The sequence below is a fragment of the Amblyraja radiata genome, chromosome 9, assembly GCF_010909765.2.
Source record: "Amblyraja radiata isolate CabotCenter1 chromosome 9, sAmbRad1.1.pri, whole genome shotgun sequence".
NCBI lineage: Eukaryota > Metazoa > Chordata > Chondrichthyes > Rajiformes > Rajidae > Amblyraja > Amblyraja radiata.
In genome coordinates this window covers 68,264,350-68,283,123 of record NC_045964.1, presented here as the reverse complement: position 1 = coordinate 68,283,123, position 18,774 = coordinate 68,264,350, and the positions used below count along the sequence as shown (strand labels likewise).

At 41.3% G+C, this 18,774-nt stretch overlaps 1 protein-coding gene and 1 long non-coding RNA gene across 5 annotated transcripts in view; one reads left to right on the top strand and one right to left on the bottom strand.

The window, feature by feature from the left end:
- The window catches only part of vrk1 (VRK serine/threonine kinase 1), an 89,962-nt gene extending 75,785 nt beyond the window's left edge, over positions 1-14,177 (top strand). For 3 of the 4 annotated variants that reach the window (XM_033027693.1, XM_033027691.1, XM_033027694.1), the window contains exons 12-14: positions 2,691-2,869; positions 12,994-13,087; positions 13,503-14,170. In XM_033027693.1, the coding sequence (XP_032883584.1) occupies positions 2,691-2,869; positions 12,994-13,087; positions 13,503-13,609 (380 nt within the window). In that variant the 3' untranslated portion in view covers positions 13,610-14,170. Of the gene's footprint in view, positions 1-2,690; positions 2,870-12,993; positions 13,088-13,502 lie in introns of all 4 variants that reach the window. The other variant, XM_033027690.1, reaches the window with a different exon arrangement.
- LOC116977246 overlaps positions 8,770-18,774 on the bottom strand; it is a 52,297-nt gene continuing 42,292 nt past the window's right edge. The window contains exon 3 of the long non-coding RNA XR_004413155.1: positions 8,770-8,895. This is a non-coding gene — a long non-coding RNA (uncharacterized LOC116977246). The remainder of the gene's footprint in view (positions 8,896-18,774) is intronic.

Below are 18,774 nucleotides of genomic sequence, written 5' to 3'. Positions count from 1 at the left end.
AAATGAATCAAGTTTCCTTCGCATTGATGGTATATTTGATGAGTCATTGACATTTTAAACTTTACAAAAAACACTTAAAAAAAAAAAAACCCCTCTCTTCCATTTGCCCTGTCTGTCAGCGTTCCACCTCACAATGACGTCACAATGGAATCCCGAATTTCATTTACATTAAAAAAACATTTGCGATTTTCATTGTGGGGGGTTGGGATAGGGGGGAGGTTTCATTTAGAACAAAACATCGCAATTTTCATTGTGGGGAGGTGGGATAGCGGGGAGGTGAGTGGGGGAGCAGGGGGATAGAGGGAGAGGAAGGGTGTAGGGATGGAGGGGTAAGTGGGGGAGGTGAGGCGGGCAGGGGGGATTGGTGGAGGTAGGGAATGGGGGATAGAGGGAGAGGAGGGCAGTGGGGGAGGTGAGGAGGGAGGGGGGGGGTGGGGATAGGGGGAAGAGGAGGAGTGGGGATAGAGGGTGGAGGGGGGTAGAGAAGGGAGAGGGGTTATGGAGGGGGAGTGATTGACTGAGGGTAGGGGAGAGGTGAGGGAGTGGGGAGGGGAAAGAAGACGGAGGGTGAAGAGGAGGGGAAGTGAGTGCTGGGGGATGAGGGGGAATAGAACAGGATAGGGGTAGGATGAGGGATGGCGAGGTAATGGAGGAGGGGAGGGGATGAAGGGAGGACGCAGAGGAGGGTGGGGAGAGGAAGGATAATGGAGGAGGGGAATATGGGACTGAAGAGGAAGAGTGAGATGCGTTCACATTGATATTATATTTTACAGGTTATTGCCATTTTTAACCTTAATGTTGCAGTCGCGTTCCCACTCTTGTTTGTTTGTATGCGTGTGTGTGCGTGTTATCTCAAAACCATGCCGAAACGATACATGATAGCGCTGCAATTTTTGACCCACCTCACTCACCGTTTGTCCTGTGTAAATGAAACCAGTTTCGTTCGGATTGATGGTATATTTTACAAGTTATTGACATTTTAAACTTTACAAAAAACACTTTTCCATTTGCCCTGTCCGTCAGCCCCGTCACGATGACGTCACAATGGGATCGCGAATCTCATTTACATAAAAATCACGATTTTCAAAAAATTAATATTAATCAAATTCTTCAGTTTTCATTAACGGCTTACATTGTGTTGAGGTTTTTTAAAGAAAAAATGCCATTTTCATTGAGAATTCCATCAAAAGAAAACATTGTGATTTTCATCATGGGGACTGGGATAGGGGGGAGCTTTCATTTTTTAAAAAAAACATCAGGTGGGGGGATGGGATAGGGAGAGTTGAGTGGGGGAGCAGGGAGATAGAGGGAGAGGAGGGGGTAGGGAGGGAGAAGGGTTATGGAAGGAGGGAGTGACGGGAGAGGGGAAGGGGAAGGTGAAGAGGCCTGGCATGGACCGAGCCCCTGGACTGTAGCAGGGCCTGGGCTTTAGGCGCTGGGGGGTGGACCCAGCAGGGACTGGGCCTTGAGCATGGCTCCTGGGCTGGGGTTTGACCCTGTGCGGGGTCCGGGGGCTGCTGCTCCAGCCCCCGTGGGGAGGGAGAGGTGCGTGACCCGGGGCATGGACTAGGCCGTAGCCACGGCCTCTCCCTCTCCCTCCTGTGGCTCCAGGCCACTCGGCCCGTTCCCCCCCGACAGTCCCCGCCTCAACTACAACCTCATCGCTGACGTGGCCGGCCGTAGGTGGTTTACATCAAAATCCTGGGGAGGTGAGGAGGGAGACTGGGGGTAGGGAGGGAGGGGAAAGTGGGGGAGGTGAGGAGGGAGAGAGTAGGGGATAGAGAGGGAGGAGGGCAGTGTGGAGGAGGTGAGGAGGGAGGGAGAGGTGAGATAGGGGCTGGGGGAGGAGGAGGATTGAGGGAGAGGACGGATTATGGAGGGAGGGAGTGACTGAAGGTAGGGGAGAGGTGAGTGGGGGAGGGGAGGAGGAGAGGGGATAGAAGAGGGAGGGTGAAGAGGAAGGGAGGGGGTGCTGGGGGATAAGGGGGAATGGAGGAGGATAGGGGTAGGAAGAGGGATGGCAGGGAAATGGAGGAGGGGAGGGAGGGGGTGACGGGAGGAAGCAGAGGAGGGTTGGGAGGATAATGGAGGAGGGGAATAGGGGACTGAAGAGGGAGAGTGAGATGCGTTCACATTGATCGTATATTTTACGTTATTGCCATTTTAAACTTTAAAACGTCTGGGCATTTAGGGGTTAAGGGTGAGTGGTGGAATATTGCATTGGAGGAACGGATCCAATGGGTCCGCTCTTGGTCTAGTTTAACTATAAATCTCGGAAGGCTTAATATTTCTGATAATTTTCAATGGCTGCCCTGCAGTTGCAGGTTAGATGGCACTGCATCCACTCAGTCATTGGTATCTTTGCACGTGCCATATGGAAGTGGCCTACAGAAGGGAAAACATTTATTTTAGTATTCATAAATTCTGATTGCATAATTGTTTCTGTTATAAAATGGACTACAGTGACTGGTGGAGGGCAAGTTTGAGAGGAGACCTTCACTGGTTTCCATTAATACAGACTGAGGGGGAAAGATACATTCTCCGAATCCATTTTTTTTGCCTTTGACCACTGTTGCCAGGAAACATTTGTACATAGAAAATGCTGGATGGTATGAAAGAAACAAAGTTGGCACAGCAGCCCAATGATTTTTAATCACAACTGACATGTTTCTGACATTTCTTTATTACAGTTGAGTTAACAAAATATTTTGAAGATGTCATGTCGCTTGGTTACAAAGATAGACCTCGGTATCAGAGGCTAAGAGAAATCTTCAAGCAAGCACTTAAATCGATTGGCTGTGTAGATGATGGTATTCTGGTTTTGGGACCATCATTCAATGGTGACGCTCCAACAACATCCAAGGCACAGGTACAATTTAATTTCTCGCCCTGACCTCCATTTCCCAACCTGATATAGAAAAAAAATATGTAAAGAATGATTGCGGGAAATCAGATTTTTTTTTGTAATGTAGATTATGGGAAGCAATAATAGAAGCTTTTTAAAATGATGAACGTAAAGGAAAGGGGAGATGAGATTGTTTCCAGCAGTGGCGAGGTTAGGATTATAGCACCATGTACAAGAATGTAAAAGGTATCTCCATTATTTTAATTAATTCCCTCTGTTCGTTATTGAAGAAAAAAACTTTCTCAGCAAATGAGTGAGTGGGGTCATTTAGTAGAAACAACGAGCTGCAGTAGCTGGTTAATACACAAAAGAACTCAGCCGGTCAGGCAGCATTTAAAGGTGGATCTTGACCAGAAACGTTACCTGTTCATGTTCTCCAGAAAACTGCGTGACCTGAGTTACTCCAGCACTTTGTGTTCTTTTAGGATCATTTAGTGGTTTTTCTAACTTTTTGACTGTTTGTAATTGTCTTCCATTTATCCATAGTGTTTTTGAAACCATTTTATTTTGTCCCATTTTGCAATACTGAGATATTGTTTGGCTTTAAGTTGATCCAATCCAATGAAAACAATTTGAAGGCAATTTGGTGGCCTCTGATTACGTTGCTTTTGGAGTTCACCTGTAATGACAACTAATTCTCCAACTGGAATTTCCAGAATAAATACAACTCATCAAAAGACTAAGTTCCTGCTTTTTACAGTGGAAATGAATCAAATTGATCCTTCTGTTATCTTGGCGAAAGAGCTCTTCTTTTGGCCATTGTAAACAAATTAGACATTGTATACTAAAAGAGAAGTAAAACTATCAGCAAAAAGCAGTGTATTTTTTTTTTTTAATCAACTTGTTAGTGATTTGAAATCTTGTATTATTTGTTCAGCCAGGTCACTTTCAGTGACACCACAGATGGTGTGTTGATGTTAAACGGGGCATTGTCAGTTGCAGGAATGATACAGTTAAAGTGCATGTTGAAGAAGAATTTCTCGTATATCTTTATGGCCCTTGTCCACACAGGTCTATATGGTCGTTCCACTTCCCCATTCTTTTCCCAAACATCTGAAAATTATTTCCCTGCAGAAAAAATTAGCCTCGGTTGACTGTTTCCACCATCCTTGTAAAAAAAATGATAAAGTTGTATTTTATAAAATTATAAAGATTATAACAATTCACTGCAAATTCAGAAGAGTATTTCCTCACGTTCTGTTTATATATATTCCGTGTAAACTCTTCTAAATAGTAAAATGTCAAGATGAGTCATCAGTTCTAAAGACCTGCGAACCTTTCCATCAATAATAAATTCAACCAGCCCAATTTTGTCTGCCTGTCAAATGGACATTAAAAACTGCCATCACATTATTTCGTAAAGAAGCACTGGTAAAAAGATTATCTGGTCATTATCACTTTGATGTTTCTGGAAAACTTACCACTTTTGACTATTCTCAAGTGGAGTTAACAATCTGCAACCTGTTTTATAAACATCTGAAGTCTCCTTTATCAGCCAATTTAAAAAAAAAAAATTGTTTTAGTCCCACACAACTAGTGCAAAAGAAAATCAACTTAACTTTCTTTTTCTGAAATATTTCCAGTGACTTCTGCTGAAACGTACATTGGTTGGTGTGTCGTTGGTATGTTTGACCTTTCTTCTGCTTATAACTAATCTGTCAACACTCACTATCTTGGATCAAACTGATAGATGACCATTTGGATGAGGTGCAGAGAGCTGTTGACACTTCACAACAGTGTCACTGGTTTCAGGAGAATGAAGGGAGCATAACTGAAGAAAACTATTAAGATAAAATGAGACTTCAAAGTGGTGTGAAATCCTGATTAAAGGTTTACCTCTTGAGATTGTAGTTTTGAATCCAGGACTGGATTATGACAGTAATTGTTCTGAAGTAGAACAGAGCGATCGATTAAATAGTGCTTTGAAATTTTTATAACTCTGACCTGCTACCTCATGATTTAGACATATGATAATGTCAGCACTTGAATGCTACTCATCAGAGCTGCAGACAGGCAGGGGAGGGTGTATCTCATGCACTTAATCAGTGTAGTTTACATATGGAACTTGCCGCTTAGGATCTGCCCTGTGCCAGCTGAGGGTTATGTGCCCACTGCAGTTATTGTGTGTAATTATCAAACCAATCTGTTCAGCGCAGCAGGGTTTAGATGGTAATGATGAAGGAAAAAGATGCACACTACTCATTGGTAGCTGAGAATTGTAGCTGTTGATTTATTACTGTGCATCCAAAAGAAAACTCTTAGCAACCTGCTGTTACGTTTTCAATGTAAAACAAGCCATTGCTGCGATGAGCCATTGTGGCCTGTTGATTACATCTAGCAGCTATTGGCCAAGGTGGTTGTGTACAAAGCAATGCCATAAGCCTTCAAGGGGGGGGGGGGGGGGGATAGGCCAGGTTTCACTAATGGCCGCACATCTTATTTTTCCCCAGAGCACTTGGAAAGTGTGTTGCGTCATTAGAAATGAAACGTGGTGGTATTAAGCAGCAATCAGCATGCAAAAATAAATGCGGTGATTAGACCCTAAGCCAATTGTTGCTAATCATTTTCAAAAAATTGTTCCGAGTTATTATGAAATAAAATATACAGCATGCCCTGAAGAGTATCCAAGGTTTCAAATGAGAACTGAGAAATCTCAAAAATTGGTTGAAACAAGGAGGAAAATTAGCAGTATCCTTGTCTTGGGCCAGATAATACCAACGGTGTTCTGCATTGATTCCTTGACTAAGCTTGCCATTTGGCTATGACAAAACAATTAGCTCAACAAAGATCTGCCATAGGATTTCACTAACTGCAGTTTAAATCTCAATTTTATCCCCTCTATTGTCTGCTTATCTAGGCTGCTGTCCAAAGCTGTTAAAGTAAATATGTTTAAAGTCGTGGATTTGTACTTGTATCTGTTTCTATAGTGCAATTATTCTAATGCCTAAGAATATTTTATTCGTGGAAACATTTCGAATGTGCATATATTTGTGCCTGACATTCGTATGTTTATTATTTTATAATAAGGGTTTGTCAGCAAATTAAACTCTAGTCTGGGCTGTTTCTACAAGCATTGACGTAGCTTTACATGTGCATTTTGCATATTATGGTTCCTATGGTATTTATCTTTTAAAATGAGCTGTAATTATTATCTTGTAGGCAGTTACTAAATATTTGTTGATTACTTGGACTTCATTGCTGAACATTTTGGCTTGAAGTAAATTATAAAAGCTGTATGAATTTAGATTTTATATAAATTATATTCTGTATCTCCGAGACATTCATTATGTTAGTTTACCAGCAGTGGTGATTAAATCACATTTTTATGATATACTTGAGGCTGGATTATTCTGAATGTAGTACCATTAAATATACAAAATAGCATGAAATGTTTCACAGAGGTGCATTACATAAAAATTGACATTGAATGAGTTGAAAAAAAGGCAAGAATAGGCAGTGGCTTGGTTGATTTGATGTTTTAAGGTTTGTATTGGGTGGGAAAGGGTGCAGAAAAGATTAACCAGGAAAGGTTGGCTGGACATGTGGGCTTGAGTGATAGGGATAGGCTGAGGTGTTTTTCATTTGGAATGTAAAAAGCTGAGGGGCAACTTTATTGAAGTACACAAAATCATGAGGTCATTGATAATGTGAATGTTCCTGGGGGTTTATTTTCCCTCCCTAGATTAGAAGATTCTAAGACTTGAGGGACAAGTTTACGGTGAGAGGCGAGAGATTAGGAGGGACCTTTTCACTCTGAGGATAGTCTAGATCTGGAATGAGCTGCCAATGGAAGCTATAGAAGTGGATACAATTACAACATTTAAAAGACATGTGGTTTTGAAGAGTTCAGCGAGCTACGGGCCAAATGCAGGCAAATGGGATAATCTCAGAATGACAACTTGGTCGGCATTGATAAATTGGGTTGTAGGGCCTGTTTCCATGCTGTGTAACTAACTGTTGAATATTTCGAATTGCCCTTGTGAAGAAGGAAATGCAGAAGCCAATTTGTTTTTTTGTCTCAAAACACCAAAAATGAGTCCATGATCTTACTAAAACAAAGTAACTGGTTTTATAAATCTAAAATCAAGAATTTACTGGAAAGAGACATCAGGTCATACGGATTAAGGCTTTATTTGGTATTCTTTCATCAGATCTGTTTATCAGAATACAAGTAGACAATTCAAGTTCTTGAAAGTGCCTATTGCTGTTTAGAGCTTTGGGCTGTGTTTTATCCTTAGTTTCCACTGCTTCAAGGAGATTCCAGCACCAGTAACATCATCACCTCCCCTTTCAGCTACTCAGAGACAATTCCTTGTGATTCCCTGAGGTGCTCCTGTGCCCTGCTATATTCAGACTCTTGAACAAACCTCTCATACTAGGGATAAATTCCTAATCTTCTAATCTACCTCATTGTGATCTTTGTTCTTTTCTTTAATTTGCAGTTTCTCTGTAGCTGCACCATCATAACCTGCACTTTGTGTATTTTTTCTTTTGCACCACCTGATGTACTTGTATGGCATAATTTGCATGCGTAGCACATAAAACAAAGTTTTTCACTGTATTTCAGTACACACAATAATAAACCTATGTAGAAACAATGAACTGCAGATGCTGGTTGACAAACAAACATATATGTTGCTGGAGTAACTCAGTGGGTCACGCAGCATCCCTGGTAGAATATAGATAGGTCATGTTTTGGTTTGAAGGAGGGTCTGGAGATCCAACGAAAGGTCCCAACCTGAAACGTCAGTTATCAATGTTCTCCAGAGACTACCTGCTGAGTAATTCCAGCACTCTGTCCTTTTTAATAATAAACGTATAATAAGTCAATACCAATACTTGTAATATTGGCTCAGTTTTACTGCCTTCATTAGCACAATTGGGCCTGAATTACAGTTCTGCATCTTGCAATCTGTACGTTCCTTTGTGTTTTCACTCTGTTGTTGATATGTTCAGATTCTCTTTCATCAACGGTGATCTAATGTGCATCTTATCCAATAGTCAAGTGTTTATTTGTCATATGTACTGGCAACGGAACAATGAAATTCTTGCAGTAACATAACAGGCCTGCAAACATAATACACATGAATAGTACATAATAAAAATCCAATAAATGAATTACCCCAATACTAATGCAAACTCCCCCCCCCCCCTAATGTATTTTGTGAAACTAAAGTCAGTCTCATAATTCATAGTTGAGGTTGGTGTTCTGGAATGTTCCTTGCACAAGCCTGGCTTTGTCCTATCCACCCTCTCTGCAATTTAAATCTAAATTATTTTCTCTTTTTCAGTTCTGACCAAGGATAATTGAGGAGGACTGGCCAAATGTTTGTGCCTTCCACCACAGTGATGAATGCTGTGGTGGATGTTTGTGTTGCAGTTTTATTGTGTGTTCTTTATTATTGTACTGCTGCTGACAACCCAAATTTCCACCGACCCTGGTTGTGTGGCAATAAATTCTATCTATCTATCTATCTATCTATCTATCTATCTATCTATCTATCTAATTGGTCAGAAAAGTTCTCATTGTTTCCCTTTTCACATGTGTTACCTGACCTGAGTGTTTCCATTTTTTGTTTTTCTTCCTGGTTTCCAGCATTTTTGGTTTAGTTTTCCCAATCATAAATATTCAGTTCATTCCTGCTGTTTATGCATTTTGGTGCTAAGAATTTTTAGATTTTCTAATGGCATATTCATTTTGTTTTCTTTTTACTCTTTTCACTGCAATTTCTTTTGCTGGTATATCAAAATTCATCAAAACTGTCACCGCAGGCAGACATTTGTTTTAAGTTGACAAGCATTTAATAAAAAGCCATAATGTAGCTGATTGCAATTAAATCATATTACTGTGAGGATTTTTTTTCTTATAGTCGTTCATCTTAGGAGGCTATGGTATGCGTCTAAAGCTCTTAAACTGGTGCAACTTTATGACCCAGATTTTGATGATGCCGGCATTGCTGTTGGTGTTCACTGTTGAACAGTCTTTTCCACTGAAAGAAAAAAATAATTAGTTCAATTGATGAAATGCGTGTGGTAATTACAAATCAGTCTTGCTGTAAAATACCCTGAAAATGCCATGTACTGTTATATAAGGGCTGAGAGTTTTTGAAATGATGGACAAAGCCTTGATTACTATATAGTAAACTCCCTGGCCCTAATGTTTTAAATATATGGATATTAGGTACTTCAAAACAGAAAATTCTTGAAATGCTCAGCAGAATAACACATGGAGAGCAGAAGAGTTAGTGCCTCAATGACCTTTCACACAAACTCTCATCAAAATGTAATTTTAAAAATTTTCATTTCTGCCTTTATCTTAATTGAGTAAATGCACATCTTCATTTTGCATTTGGTTTTATATTTTAAAAGTCAACTCTAAATTTTAAATCAGAATATTATTTTAAATAAAAATGTGATTGAGGCAGTTGGCTCAGGAAAGCCAACATAAAAAATGTTGGGCCTTGCTTGCCTTTGTGCTCCTGGGGCACAGGTCTGGCTTGGTTCCCCTGAATGCCTGGTGACACTTTCTTGCTGACAATTTTTTAACATCGTTGCTCTTCCTGTCCTTGTCAGCTATATGGTTGGAAAGTCAGCATGTGGTATGTTAATGAAGCATAGCCAATGAAGATTGGCCAAGCCTGCTGCTTCTGAGTGGGCATGTGGTTGAGTTAATATGTTCCCACTTAGGTGTTGAAAATGAGCTCATGACATCCAAGTAGATAGGAACGAGTAAGGCCAGTGAGACTAAATGCTCCAACCTTTCCAACTAAATCGTGCAATTAGAAATATGCAACATGGAAGCATGCCCACAGTCCCAATTTGTCTGTACCAACCAAGGTGCCTTCCTGAGCTGGTCCCATTTTCATACATTTGGCCCATGTCTCTCAAAACCTCTTCCTATCTCTGAACCTCTGCTAGCTCATTCAATGTATCCACAACCCTCGACACGGAAAACCTGCCTCTTGGGTCTCCTTTAAATCTTTCCCTGCTCACTTAAAGCTAAGCCCCCTACCCTTTGAAAAAGACTGACTATCTACCTAGTCTATGCCCCTCGTGACTGTACAAACCTCTATTGTCAGCCCTCGGCCTCCTCCTCCCCTGACAAAACATGCTCGGGGCCCATCTAGTCTCCTTATAACTCAATCCTGGTCACGGCAACATTCGTATTATTTTTTGTTTTCCGCATCCTTTTTAGCTTAATCACATCCTACCTCTAATGTGGCGGCCAGAACTGCGCCTTTTGCCAGGTGTGGTTCCATTGACATTTTGTACAGCTATGTTGTTAAGTCCTAACTCTGGTGCTTCGTGCCCTTTCCAGTGAAAGCAAACGTGCCAAACACTGCCTTCACCTTGTCTACCTGTGTGTCACTTTCAGGGAACAATATGCATGGGGCTCAGATGTTTCTTTCTGAGACATTCTGCAGGATCCTGCCATTCATTCACTTTGTAAATTCTCCCCTGGTTTAACTTGGCAAAATTTAGCACTAGTCCGAGTTAATCTGCCAATCCTTGGCTCACTTCCCCAGTTAATCCAGATCCTGTTGTAATCTTAGATGGCTTTCTTTGTTGGTATAAAATTAACTATTTCAATATTGCTGTCATTCGCAAACTTATTGAGCACCCGAACAATGTAATCCAAATCGTTAAATAGATGACAAACAACGGACCCAACACCAATCCCTGCAGCATCCTGCTGTTTACAGGCCTCCAATCTGAACAACAACCTACATTACCAACCTTGGAATCCTATCCAATTCTCTATCCAGTTGGCTAGCTCATACTTGAACCAATGTGATATACAGTGCCCTCCATAATGTTTGGGACAAAGACCCATCATTTATTTATTTGCTTCTGTACTCCACAATTTGAGATTTGTCATTAAAAAAATCGCATGTGGTTAAAGTGCACATTGTCAGATTTTATTAAAGGGTATTTTTAAAGAGAGCACTGGTGAGCTTACTAATCGCAAAGGGACTGGCAGGCCAAGGAAGACCTCCACAGCTGACGACAGAATAATTCTCTCTTTAATAAAGGACCCCCCCCCCCCCCCCAAAACCATCCTGTCCGACGAATCAGAAACACTTCAAGAGTTGGGTGTGGATTTGTCAATGATCACTGTCCGTAGAAGACTTCATGAACAGAAATACAGAGGCTACACTGCAAGATGCAAACCAGAGTGATGGCTAGAGCAGGAGGAGAGCAGGAACTGCTAGATCCAAAGCATACCACCTCATCTGTGAAACACGGTGGTGGGGGTGTTATGTCCTGGGCATGTATGGCTGCTGAAGGTACTGGCTCACTTATCTTCGTTGATGATACAACTGCTGATGGTAGTAGCATAATGAATTCTGAAGTGTATATACACATCCTATCTGCTCAAGTTCAAACAAATGCCTCAAAACTCATTGGCCAGCGGTTCATTCTACAGCGAGACATTGATCCTAAACATACTGCTAAAGCAACAAAGGAGTTTTTCCAAAACTAAAAAATGGTCAATTCTTGATGGCCAAGTCAGTCACCTGATCTGAACACAATTGAGCATGCCTTTTATATGCTGAAGAGCAAATTGAAGGGGACTAGCCCCCAAAACAAGCATAAGCTAAAGATGGCTGCAATACAGGCCTGGCAGAGCATCACCTGAGAAGACACCCAGTAACTGGTGATGTCCATGAATCGCAGACTTCAAGCAGTCATTGCATGCAAAGGATATGCAACAAAATACTGAACATGACTACTTTCATTTACATGACATTGCTGTGTCCCAAACATTATGGCCCCCTGAAATGGGGGGGGGGACTATGTATAAACACTGCTGTAATTTCTACATGGTGAAACCAAAATGTATAAAAATGACCTTTATTAAAATCTGACAACGTGCACTTGTGATTTATTTTCTATTACAAATCTCAAAGTGTGGAGTACAGAGGCAAATAAATAAGTGATGGGTCTTTGTCCCAAACATTATGGAGGGCACTAACAACTGGACCATCCTACCATGCAGGACCTCATCAAACGTATATTGCTAAAGTCGATGCAGGCAATGTCTTCTGCCATGTCCTTGTCAATACTCTTGTCATCTTTTCAAACAATCAAATTAGCAAGAAACTATTTCCCACATACAGCCGCGTTGACTATCTTGCACTCAGGGGAACCAAGCCAAACCTGTGTCCCAGGAGCACAAAGGCCAGAAAGGCCTGACATTTTTTATGTTGGCTTTCCTGGGCCAAATGCCTTAATCACATTATAATATTTTTATTTACAATTTAGAGTTGACTTTAAAATAGGAAACAAAATGTAAAATGAGAACTAGTGCATTTACTCAATTTAGATAAAGGCCAAAATGAAAATGTTTAAAATTACATTTTGATAAGTTCAGATGAAAGTTCATTGAGGCACTAACTCTTCTGCTATTGTGCTTCTGTTATTGTGCTGACTATCCCTAATCAGTTGGCCTATTGTTCCTTTCTTGTGCCATCAAAATTAACCTTTAACGTGGGCCAGTACTATCTTTTCCCGTAACTATTTAAAGCTATAGAATTGTGGTCACTGGTCCCAAAATGTTTTCCCACTGAAACTTCAGCCACTTGCCCTGCATCATTTCTCTTGTCGCCTCCATTTTGTTGTTACTTTGAATAGTTCTGGAATAATTCTAAAAATCAGCATTCAAAAAAGCACTCTTCAAAACTTAGATTAAATAGTGGTATCCTCCATATCTTTGTTAGTGTAAGGCAAGGATAAATCCTGTTCTAATCCACCTATTATGGCACCTCTTTATCACTTAATATTTTCGGGGGGAAATTTGCTGTGGTACGCTCCTTCATGGGTTGTTGAGTTGAACTGTCAAATCAGTGTGCTGTGGAAATTTTGCACTTGGAATTTTTAACAAATTTATACCATTTCATCTTTCTGCACCATCCAAAACTTGTGTTATCTACTCAATACTTTTAAAATCCAGGTTTGTACATTAACTAATCCTGAAAGTTGTTTGACCTATCCATTTAAATCTTGCGTGGTTGATTTTAAGGATGACGATCAAAATATTCTCGAATACAATTGATTCCATCAGTGCTTTCCCCTTTTCTTTAAAGAAACGACGTTGTTCAAAGCCAAATGATGAACCTGAGGGGAAGGACTCGGATTCAGAGTTAAAGGGTGGAAAAAGGCTAAAGAGAACACCAAAAGGTAAGATATAGTCAGGAAAATACTTTCATATCAAAATCAAGTGAAAGACTACAAGAGCGCACCTTTAAGTTGAACTGCCTGCTAGACATTTGGTGTCGGGACCCTTCAGTCTGAAGAACGGTCCCAATCCAAAATGTCGCCAATCCTTGTCCTCCAGAGATACTGCGTGACCCGCTGAGTTACCCCAGCACTTTGACTTATTGTAAACCAGCATCTGCAGTACTTTGTGTCTGCTTGCTTGCACATTTCAGTTAACCTCGTGTGCTCAGATTCCGACTGTTTTAGGAGTGGTCGATGTCTCGTACGAATAAAGTATAAACTATATTTTACAAAGCTGGTGCTCTTTATAATTGTAAAGCCACATTCCTCTAGACGTGTTTTTACTTATTAAAGTGTGATGTCTTTTTGTTTTAAGGCAAGAAACCAACAGCAAGAAAGAATTTGAAGAAAGTAGTGACAGTTGAAATAGGCACTCAGACTTCTCCGTGTGTTGTGACAGCTAGCAAAAAAAAACCCATCTAAATAAATGGTAACTTGTAGAAAAAGAAACTATCTTGATTATTCCTTGCTTCTTTGCATTTTGTTTGAGTCTGATAATTTTGAACAAAGTTATTCTGAGCATCGTTCTCATGTTTAATACCTATCATTTTTATTCTGGACTTTTTGTGTTGTGCTTTTTTTTGTTTTCAAAATTTTAAAGTTGCACACTGAATCGTTGCTCTCTGCACAATGCAGCCATTGCTATTTTTTTCTGCCACTTCAGTAAATGAGCTGAGCAGTATCATAAAGTTGCAACATGTAAAATGGCAGGAAGCTAGGAGAAATGTTATGCCCCCTTTTTGAGGGGGGCGGGAGAAAAAACAAAGCAAGTCTTGTTAATCTTGGCAAATAGTGTTGAGCTTGTTAATTTTAAAGATGCATTGTAATTGTAATATTGAAAACCTTAACAAATTTCAGTTTCAAGTGACATATTTCTAAGCATTTTGTTTCTGACCACTTGAAAGGACAGCATAATTTTAAAGCTTTGGTAAAACTGCTGGCTAAATGTTCTCAGCAAAATAAAGACTTTTCCATTAAAATCGATTTCATCGCAGACTGTTGTGTACTTTATTTACTTATTATTATTATTATGCATACTTTGGTGTTTTTAAATCTTATTCATTTGCATTGCACATCATCTGGTGCAGGCTCCTAAACTACAGCCCTGCTGTCAACATTGATTGCACAGTAATTAGTTGAGTTATGTATTCTGCTATACCTAAAAAAAAAAAATAAGGTAGAGGTACTGAGCAAAAAGTGTATAGAAATGCAGTTTATTGTCAATTTTTACAGCAGTTAAAAACCACAGTTGTCTATTCCAGTGACAGAAAGTTACAATGCAATTTTCATTCTTTGCTGATGTCAAGTAAGCCTAGGTGTTAAAGGTATCCTTCTATAACATTGATACAGAGTGCTATCAGCAGCTGACAAGTTGATTTTTGAAATCGCTAAAATCTTTAAAGCACTACTGTTTTATATCTGGAGATTCATTGGTTGTGATGGTTTCCAATTTATTTTGACTGTTCCACTTTGTGGCCATACTAACCTTGAGATACTTATTACTATCTCTTCTCTGCGTTGACAATTGGGAAGTGTATTATTCGGAGACAGAAGTATGAATGATGAGTTATTTCTGAATGGGGCCGAGGATGTGGAGTCTATCTTAACTGGAAGTAGAGGAAATTCTGCATCAGTTGGAATTTTAGTCAGCAGATGGTGAATCTGGAATTCATTGCCACTGAAGGCTGTGGAGGTCCAGTCAGTACGGGTGTCAGGGGTTATGGGGCGAATATAGGAAATTGGGGTTGAGACAAAGAGATCAGCCATGATTGAATGGCAGAGTTGACTTGATGGGTCGAATGGCCTAATTCTACTAAAACTTGTGAACTTATGAATGTGGATGCCATTTGTGCAGATTCTGTTGTGTGCATAGGTGTGTAAATTAGTAGTGGCATTTATTTTCACTGTAGGCATGTTCTTAACAAAGGTTGATCTCCATCTGCACCTGGATCTACAAATATTTAGATTTTGATGACAACACATTGTGATAGTCACAAATTCATAGTTATGAAATTATTTGTTCAGCAGGAAAGTGGGCCTTTCAGCCCAACTCATCCATGCAACCAAGATCCCCCATCTAGGCTAGTCCCATTTGCCTCCATTTAGCCCACATCCCTCTAAACCTTTCATATCCATGAACCTGTCCAAATGTTGTTATAGTACCTGCCTCAACTACTTCCTCTGGCAGCTTGTTCCAACTGTCTGTGTGGAAAATGGTGCCCCTCAAATTCCTATTAAATCTTCCCCTCTCACCTTAAAACTGGGGAGAAGGCAGGCACGAGTTATTGATTGGGGACGATCAGCCATGATCACAATGAATGGCGGTGCTGGCTCGAAGGGCAGAATGGCCTCCTCCTGCACCTATTTTCTATGTTTCTATGTGCCATCTGGTTATCAATTCCCTTACCCTAGGAAAAAGACTCTGTGCATTCACCCTACCTATTCCTCATGATTTCATTTACTTCTGTGAAATCATCACTCAGTCTCTTGTGCTCCATGAAACAGACCTAGCTTGCCCAACCTCTCTCTATGCATAGGCTGTCAAGCCCTGGCAACATTCTTGTAATTTTCTCTGCTCTCTTTACAGTTTAACCTTTCTTACAGTAGGGTGACCAAAACTGAGCACCAGACACCAAGTGTGGCCTCGCCAACATCTTGCACAACTGTGACATAACATCCCAGCTTCACTCAATTAAAACACAGTGCAGGATTTTATTCAAGATTCCAGCATCCATTGACTCTTTACTTGGTTCCCTGACAGCTGAAGGTCAGCATGCCAAAAACCACCTTTGCCACCCTTTCTACCAGCGACACCTCTTTCGGGGAACCATGCACTTGTACTCCTGGATCCTTCTGCTCCACAGGATGTACTCAGGATGTAGAGCAAACAATTCTGTAAATACAAAGACTGAATGACATAGTGCCATGCTTTTTTTTTTTTTTTTTTTGCCTAAATGATTCTTCATAGATCATTGGAACAAATTAAACATTACAATAATTTCTTGTGAATTAAGCTGGAGGAAATGGCTGAGATCTTAAATCTTGAGATCTTGAAGGCTCTGCACTCAGCTGGCTCCGTTCCTACCTTTCCAACAGATCCCACTTCATCTCTCTCCACAACCACACCTCTGCTACAGTCACTCAAGGCGTTCCCCAAGGCTCCGTACACGGCCCCCTCCTCTTCATCATCTACATCCTCCCCCTTGGTCAGATACTCCGCTACTTCAACCTGGACTTCCACTGTTACGCCGATGACACCCAGATCTACCTCGGCACCAAATCCCCCCCACAACCCCCCCCCCCCTCTCCCATATCAACTCCTGTTTGTCAGCTATAAAAACCTGGATGCAACATAACTTCCTCAAACTCAACAGCGATAAGACAGAATTCCTCCTCATAGGCTCCAAAGCCACTCTCAGCAAAATCAATAACCCCACTCTCACCATCAACGGCACCACTGTCTCCCCAGGCCCGCAACCTTGGCGTGATCTTTGATTCCACCCTCTCCCTTGAGCCTCACATCCGCCATGTCATTAAAACCTCCTTCTTTCATCTCCGCAACATCGCCAAACTCAGACCCTCTCTCACACCTCCCGCTGCTGAAAGACTCATCCATGCCTTCATCTCCCGACTGGACTATTGCAACTCACTTCTGCTTGGCATCAGCTCCACCTACATCAACCGACTCCAACTGGTCCAGAACGCAGCCGCCCAACTCATCACCCACACCAAATCCTGGCATCACATCACTCCAGTCCTCAAACAACTTCACTGGCTTCCCATCTCCCACCGGATCACCTAAAAAATCCTGATCCTCACCTACAAAGCCCTCCACCATCTGGCCCCCCCATATCTCACTGACCTCCTCTCCCCCTACCAACCCTCACGGTCCCTCAGATCCACATCAGCCGGTCTCCTCTCCATCCACAAGTCCAACCTCCGCAGTTTTGGGGACAGAGCCTTCTCCAGGGCAGCTCCCAGGCTCTGGAACTCCCTCCCCCAACTGATCCGCAATTCCGTGTCCCTCACCATCTTCCAGTCACACCTCAAGACCCATCGCTTCACCTCTGCCTATCCTTAGCCCCACGTCCCCCTCCCTTTTCATCTGTGCATTAATTGCCTCGTATTGTGTTTTGAATTGAATTCTGTCTTTACTTTGTGTACTAGTCATGTCTCTACATTTATTTCATTCCCCTTACATGTTTTTCCTCTACCTGCTAAATATTTGTAAGGTGTCCTTGAGACTCTTGAAAGGCGCCCATAAATAAAATTTATTATTATTATTAAATGAACTCCTTCGCTCCATAGATGCTGCCTCACCCGCTGAGTTTCTCCAGCGTTTTTGTCTACCGTAGAATAGTTAATGTTGTTCTGTTTAGGAAGGGCAGTGGAGATACACTGAGAAAAATTACAGGCTGTTGAGCTTTATGTCAGTGGAAGGGAAATTATTGGAGAGGATTCTTGGGGATGGGATCAAGTTGCATCTGGCAACACTTTAGATTTTTTTTGCGGGGCGAGGGAGTAGCATGATTTTGTGCAAGGGAGGTCGTCTTCCAAATTGAGTTTTTTGGGATGACGACAAAGATGATTGGCAGGGGCAGGGATGGTGCATACATGTATTTTAAAGCTTTTGACATGGTAGGTGGATCAGAAGTTGGAGCCACATTAGATCCATGGAGTCTTGATAGATTGGGTTCAAAATTGGCTTGGTTGGAGAAAGCGGAGGATACAAGTATGTTACAATTGAAATCTGTGACCGACGGTCTGAAGAAGGGTTCTGATCCAAAACCCCACCTTTTTGTTTGTCTCTAGAGATGCTGCCTGACCCACTGTTACTCCAGCATTTTGTGTATCTTCGGTATAAACCAACATCTGCAGTTCTTTCCTACACATTCTGTAACCAATGGCGTTCTGCAAGGATTACTGCTGGAACCTCGTTTGTGATGAACATAAATAACTTGAACAAAAATGTAGGTGGGCTGATTAAGTCTGGCACCGTGTTGGACACAGACATTATGGATCGAAGGGCCTGTCTCTGTGCTGTTTTGTTCTAAATTCAATGAATTCCTTGGTAAGGAAAGGAAGTTTCATTAGTGGAATATTTGTTTGCTCCTAAGTCATCAGCATTCAGTCTCTGCTTCCCTCTGAGGGCTCTGCCATCGCAGATACCAATCTAGAACCAATTTGATTCCCTTTTGTGTTACTAAGAAATAGCTGAGAACACTGGATAGTGCAAAAGCTGGAGGAAGAGATGTCAGGACAGCTTCTCCAATCAAGCCGTTTCAGAACAGTTACAACACTGACACTACCTGACATTGGATAATTGTCCCGGTATGTTCACTAATAGAAGGACAAATCCTTTCTTAATTAACTCAATGTCCGTCTACTCTCAATCGTCAGTAAAGGGGTTGTCAACAGTGCTGTCACAAATCCATAATTTGTTCCCACTGATACATAGATTTAATTTCACCGGGACCACATGGCTACTGATGCACGATGAGAATGACTCCTTGACATCAATGCAGCATTTGACAGCGTAAACCAGCCTCGGAAATAGAGCTCTCACCCTCTTAGGTTGGAGTCATTCC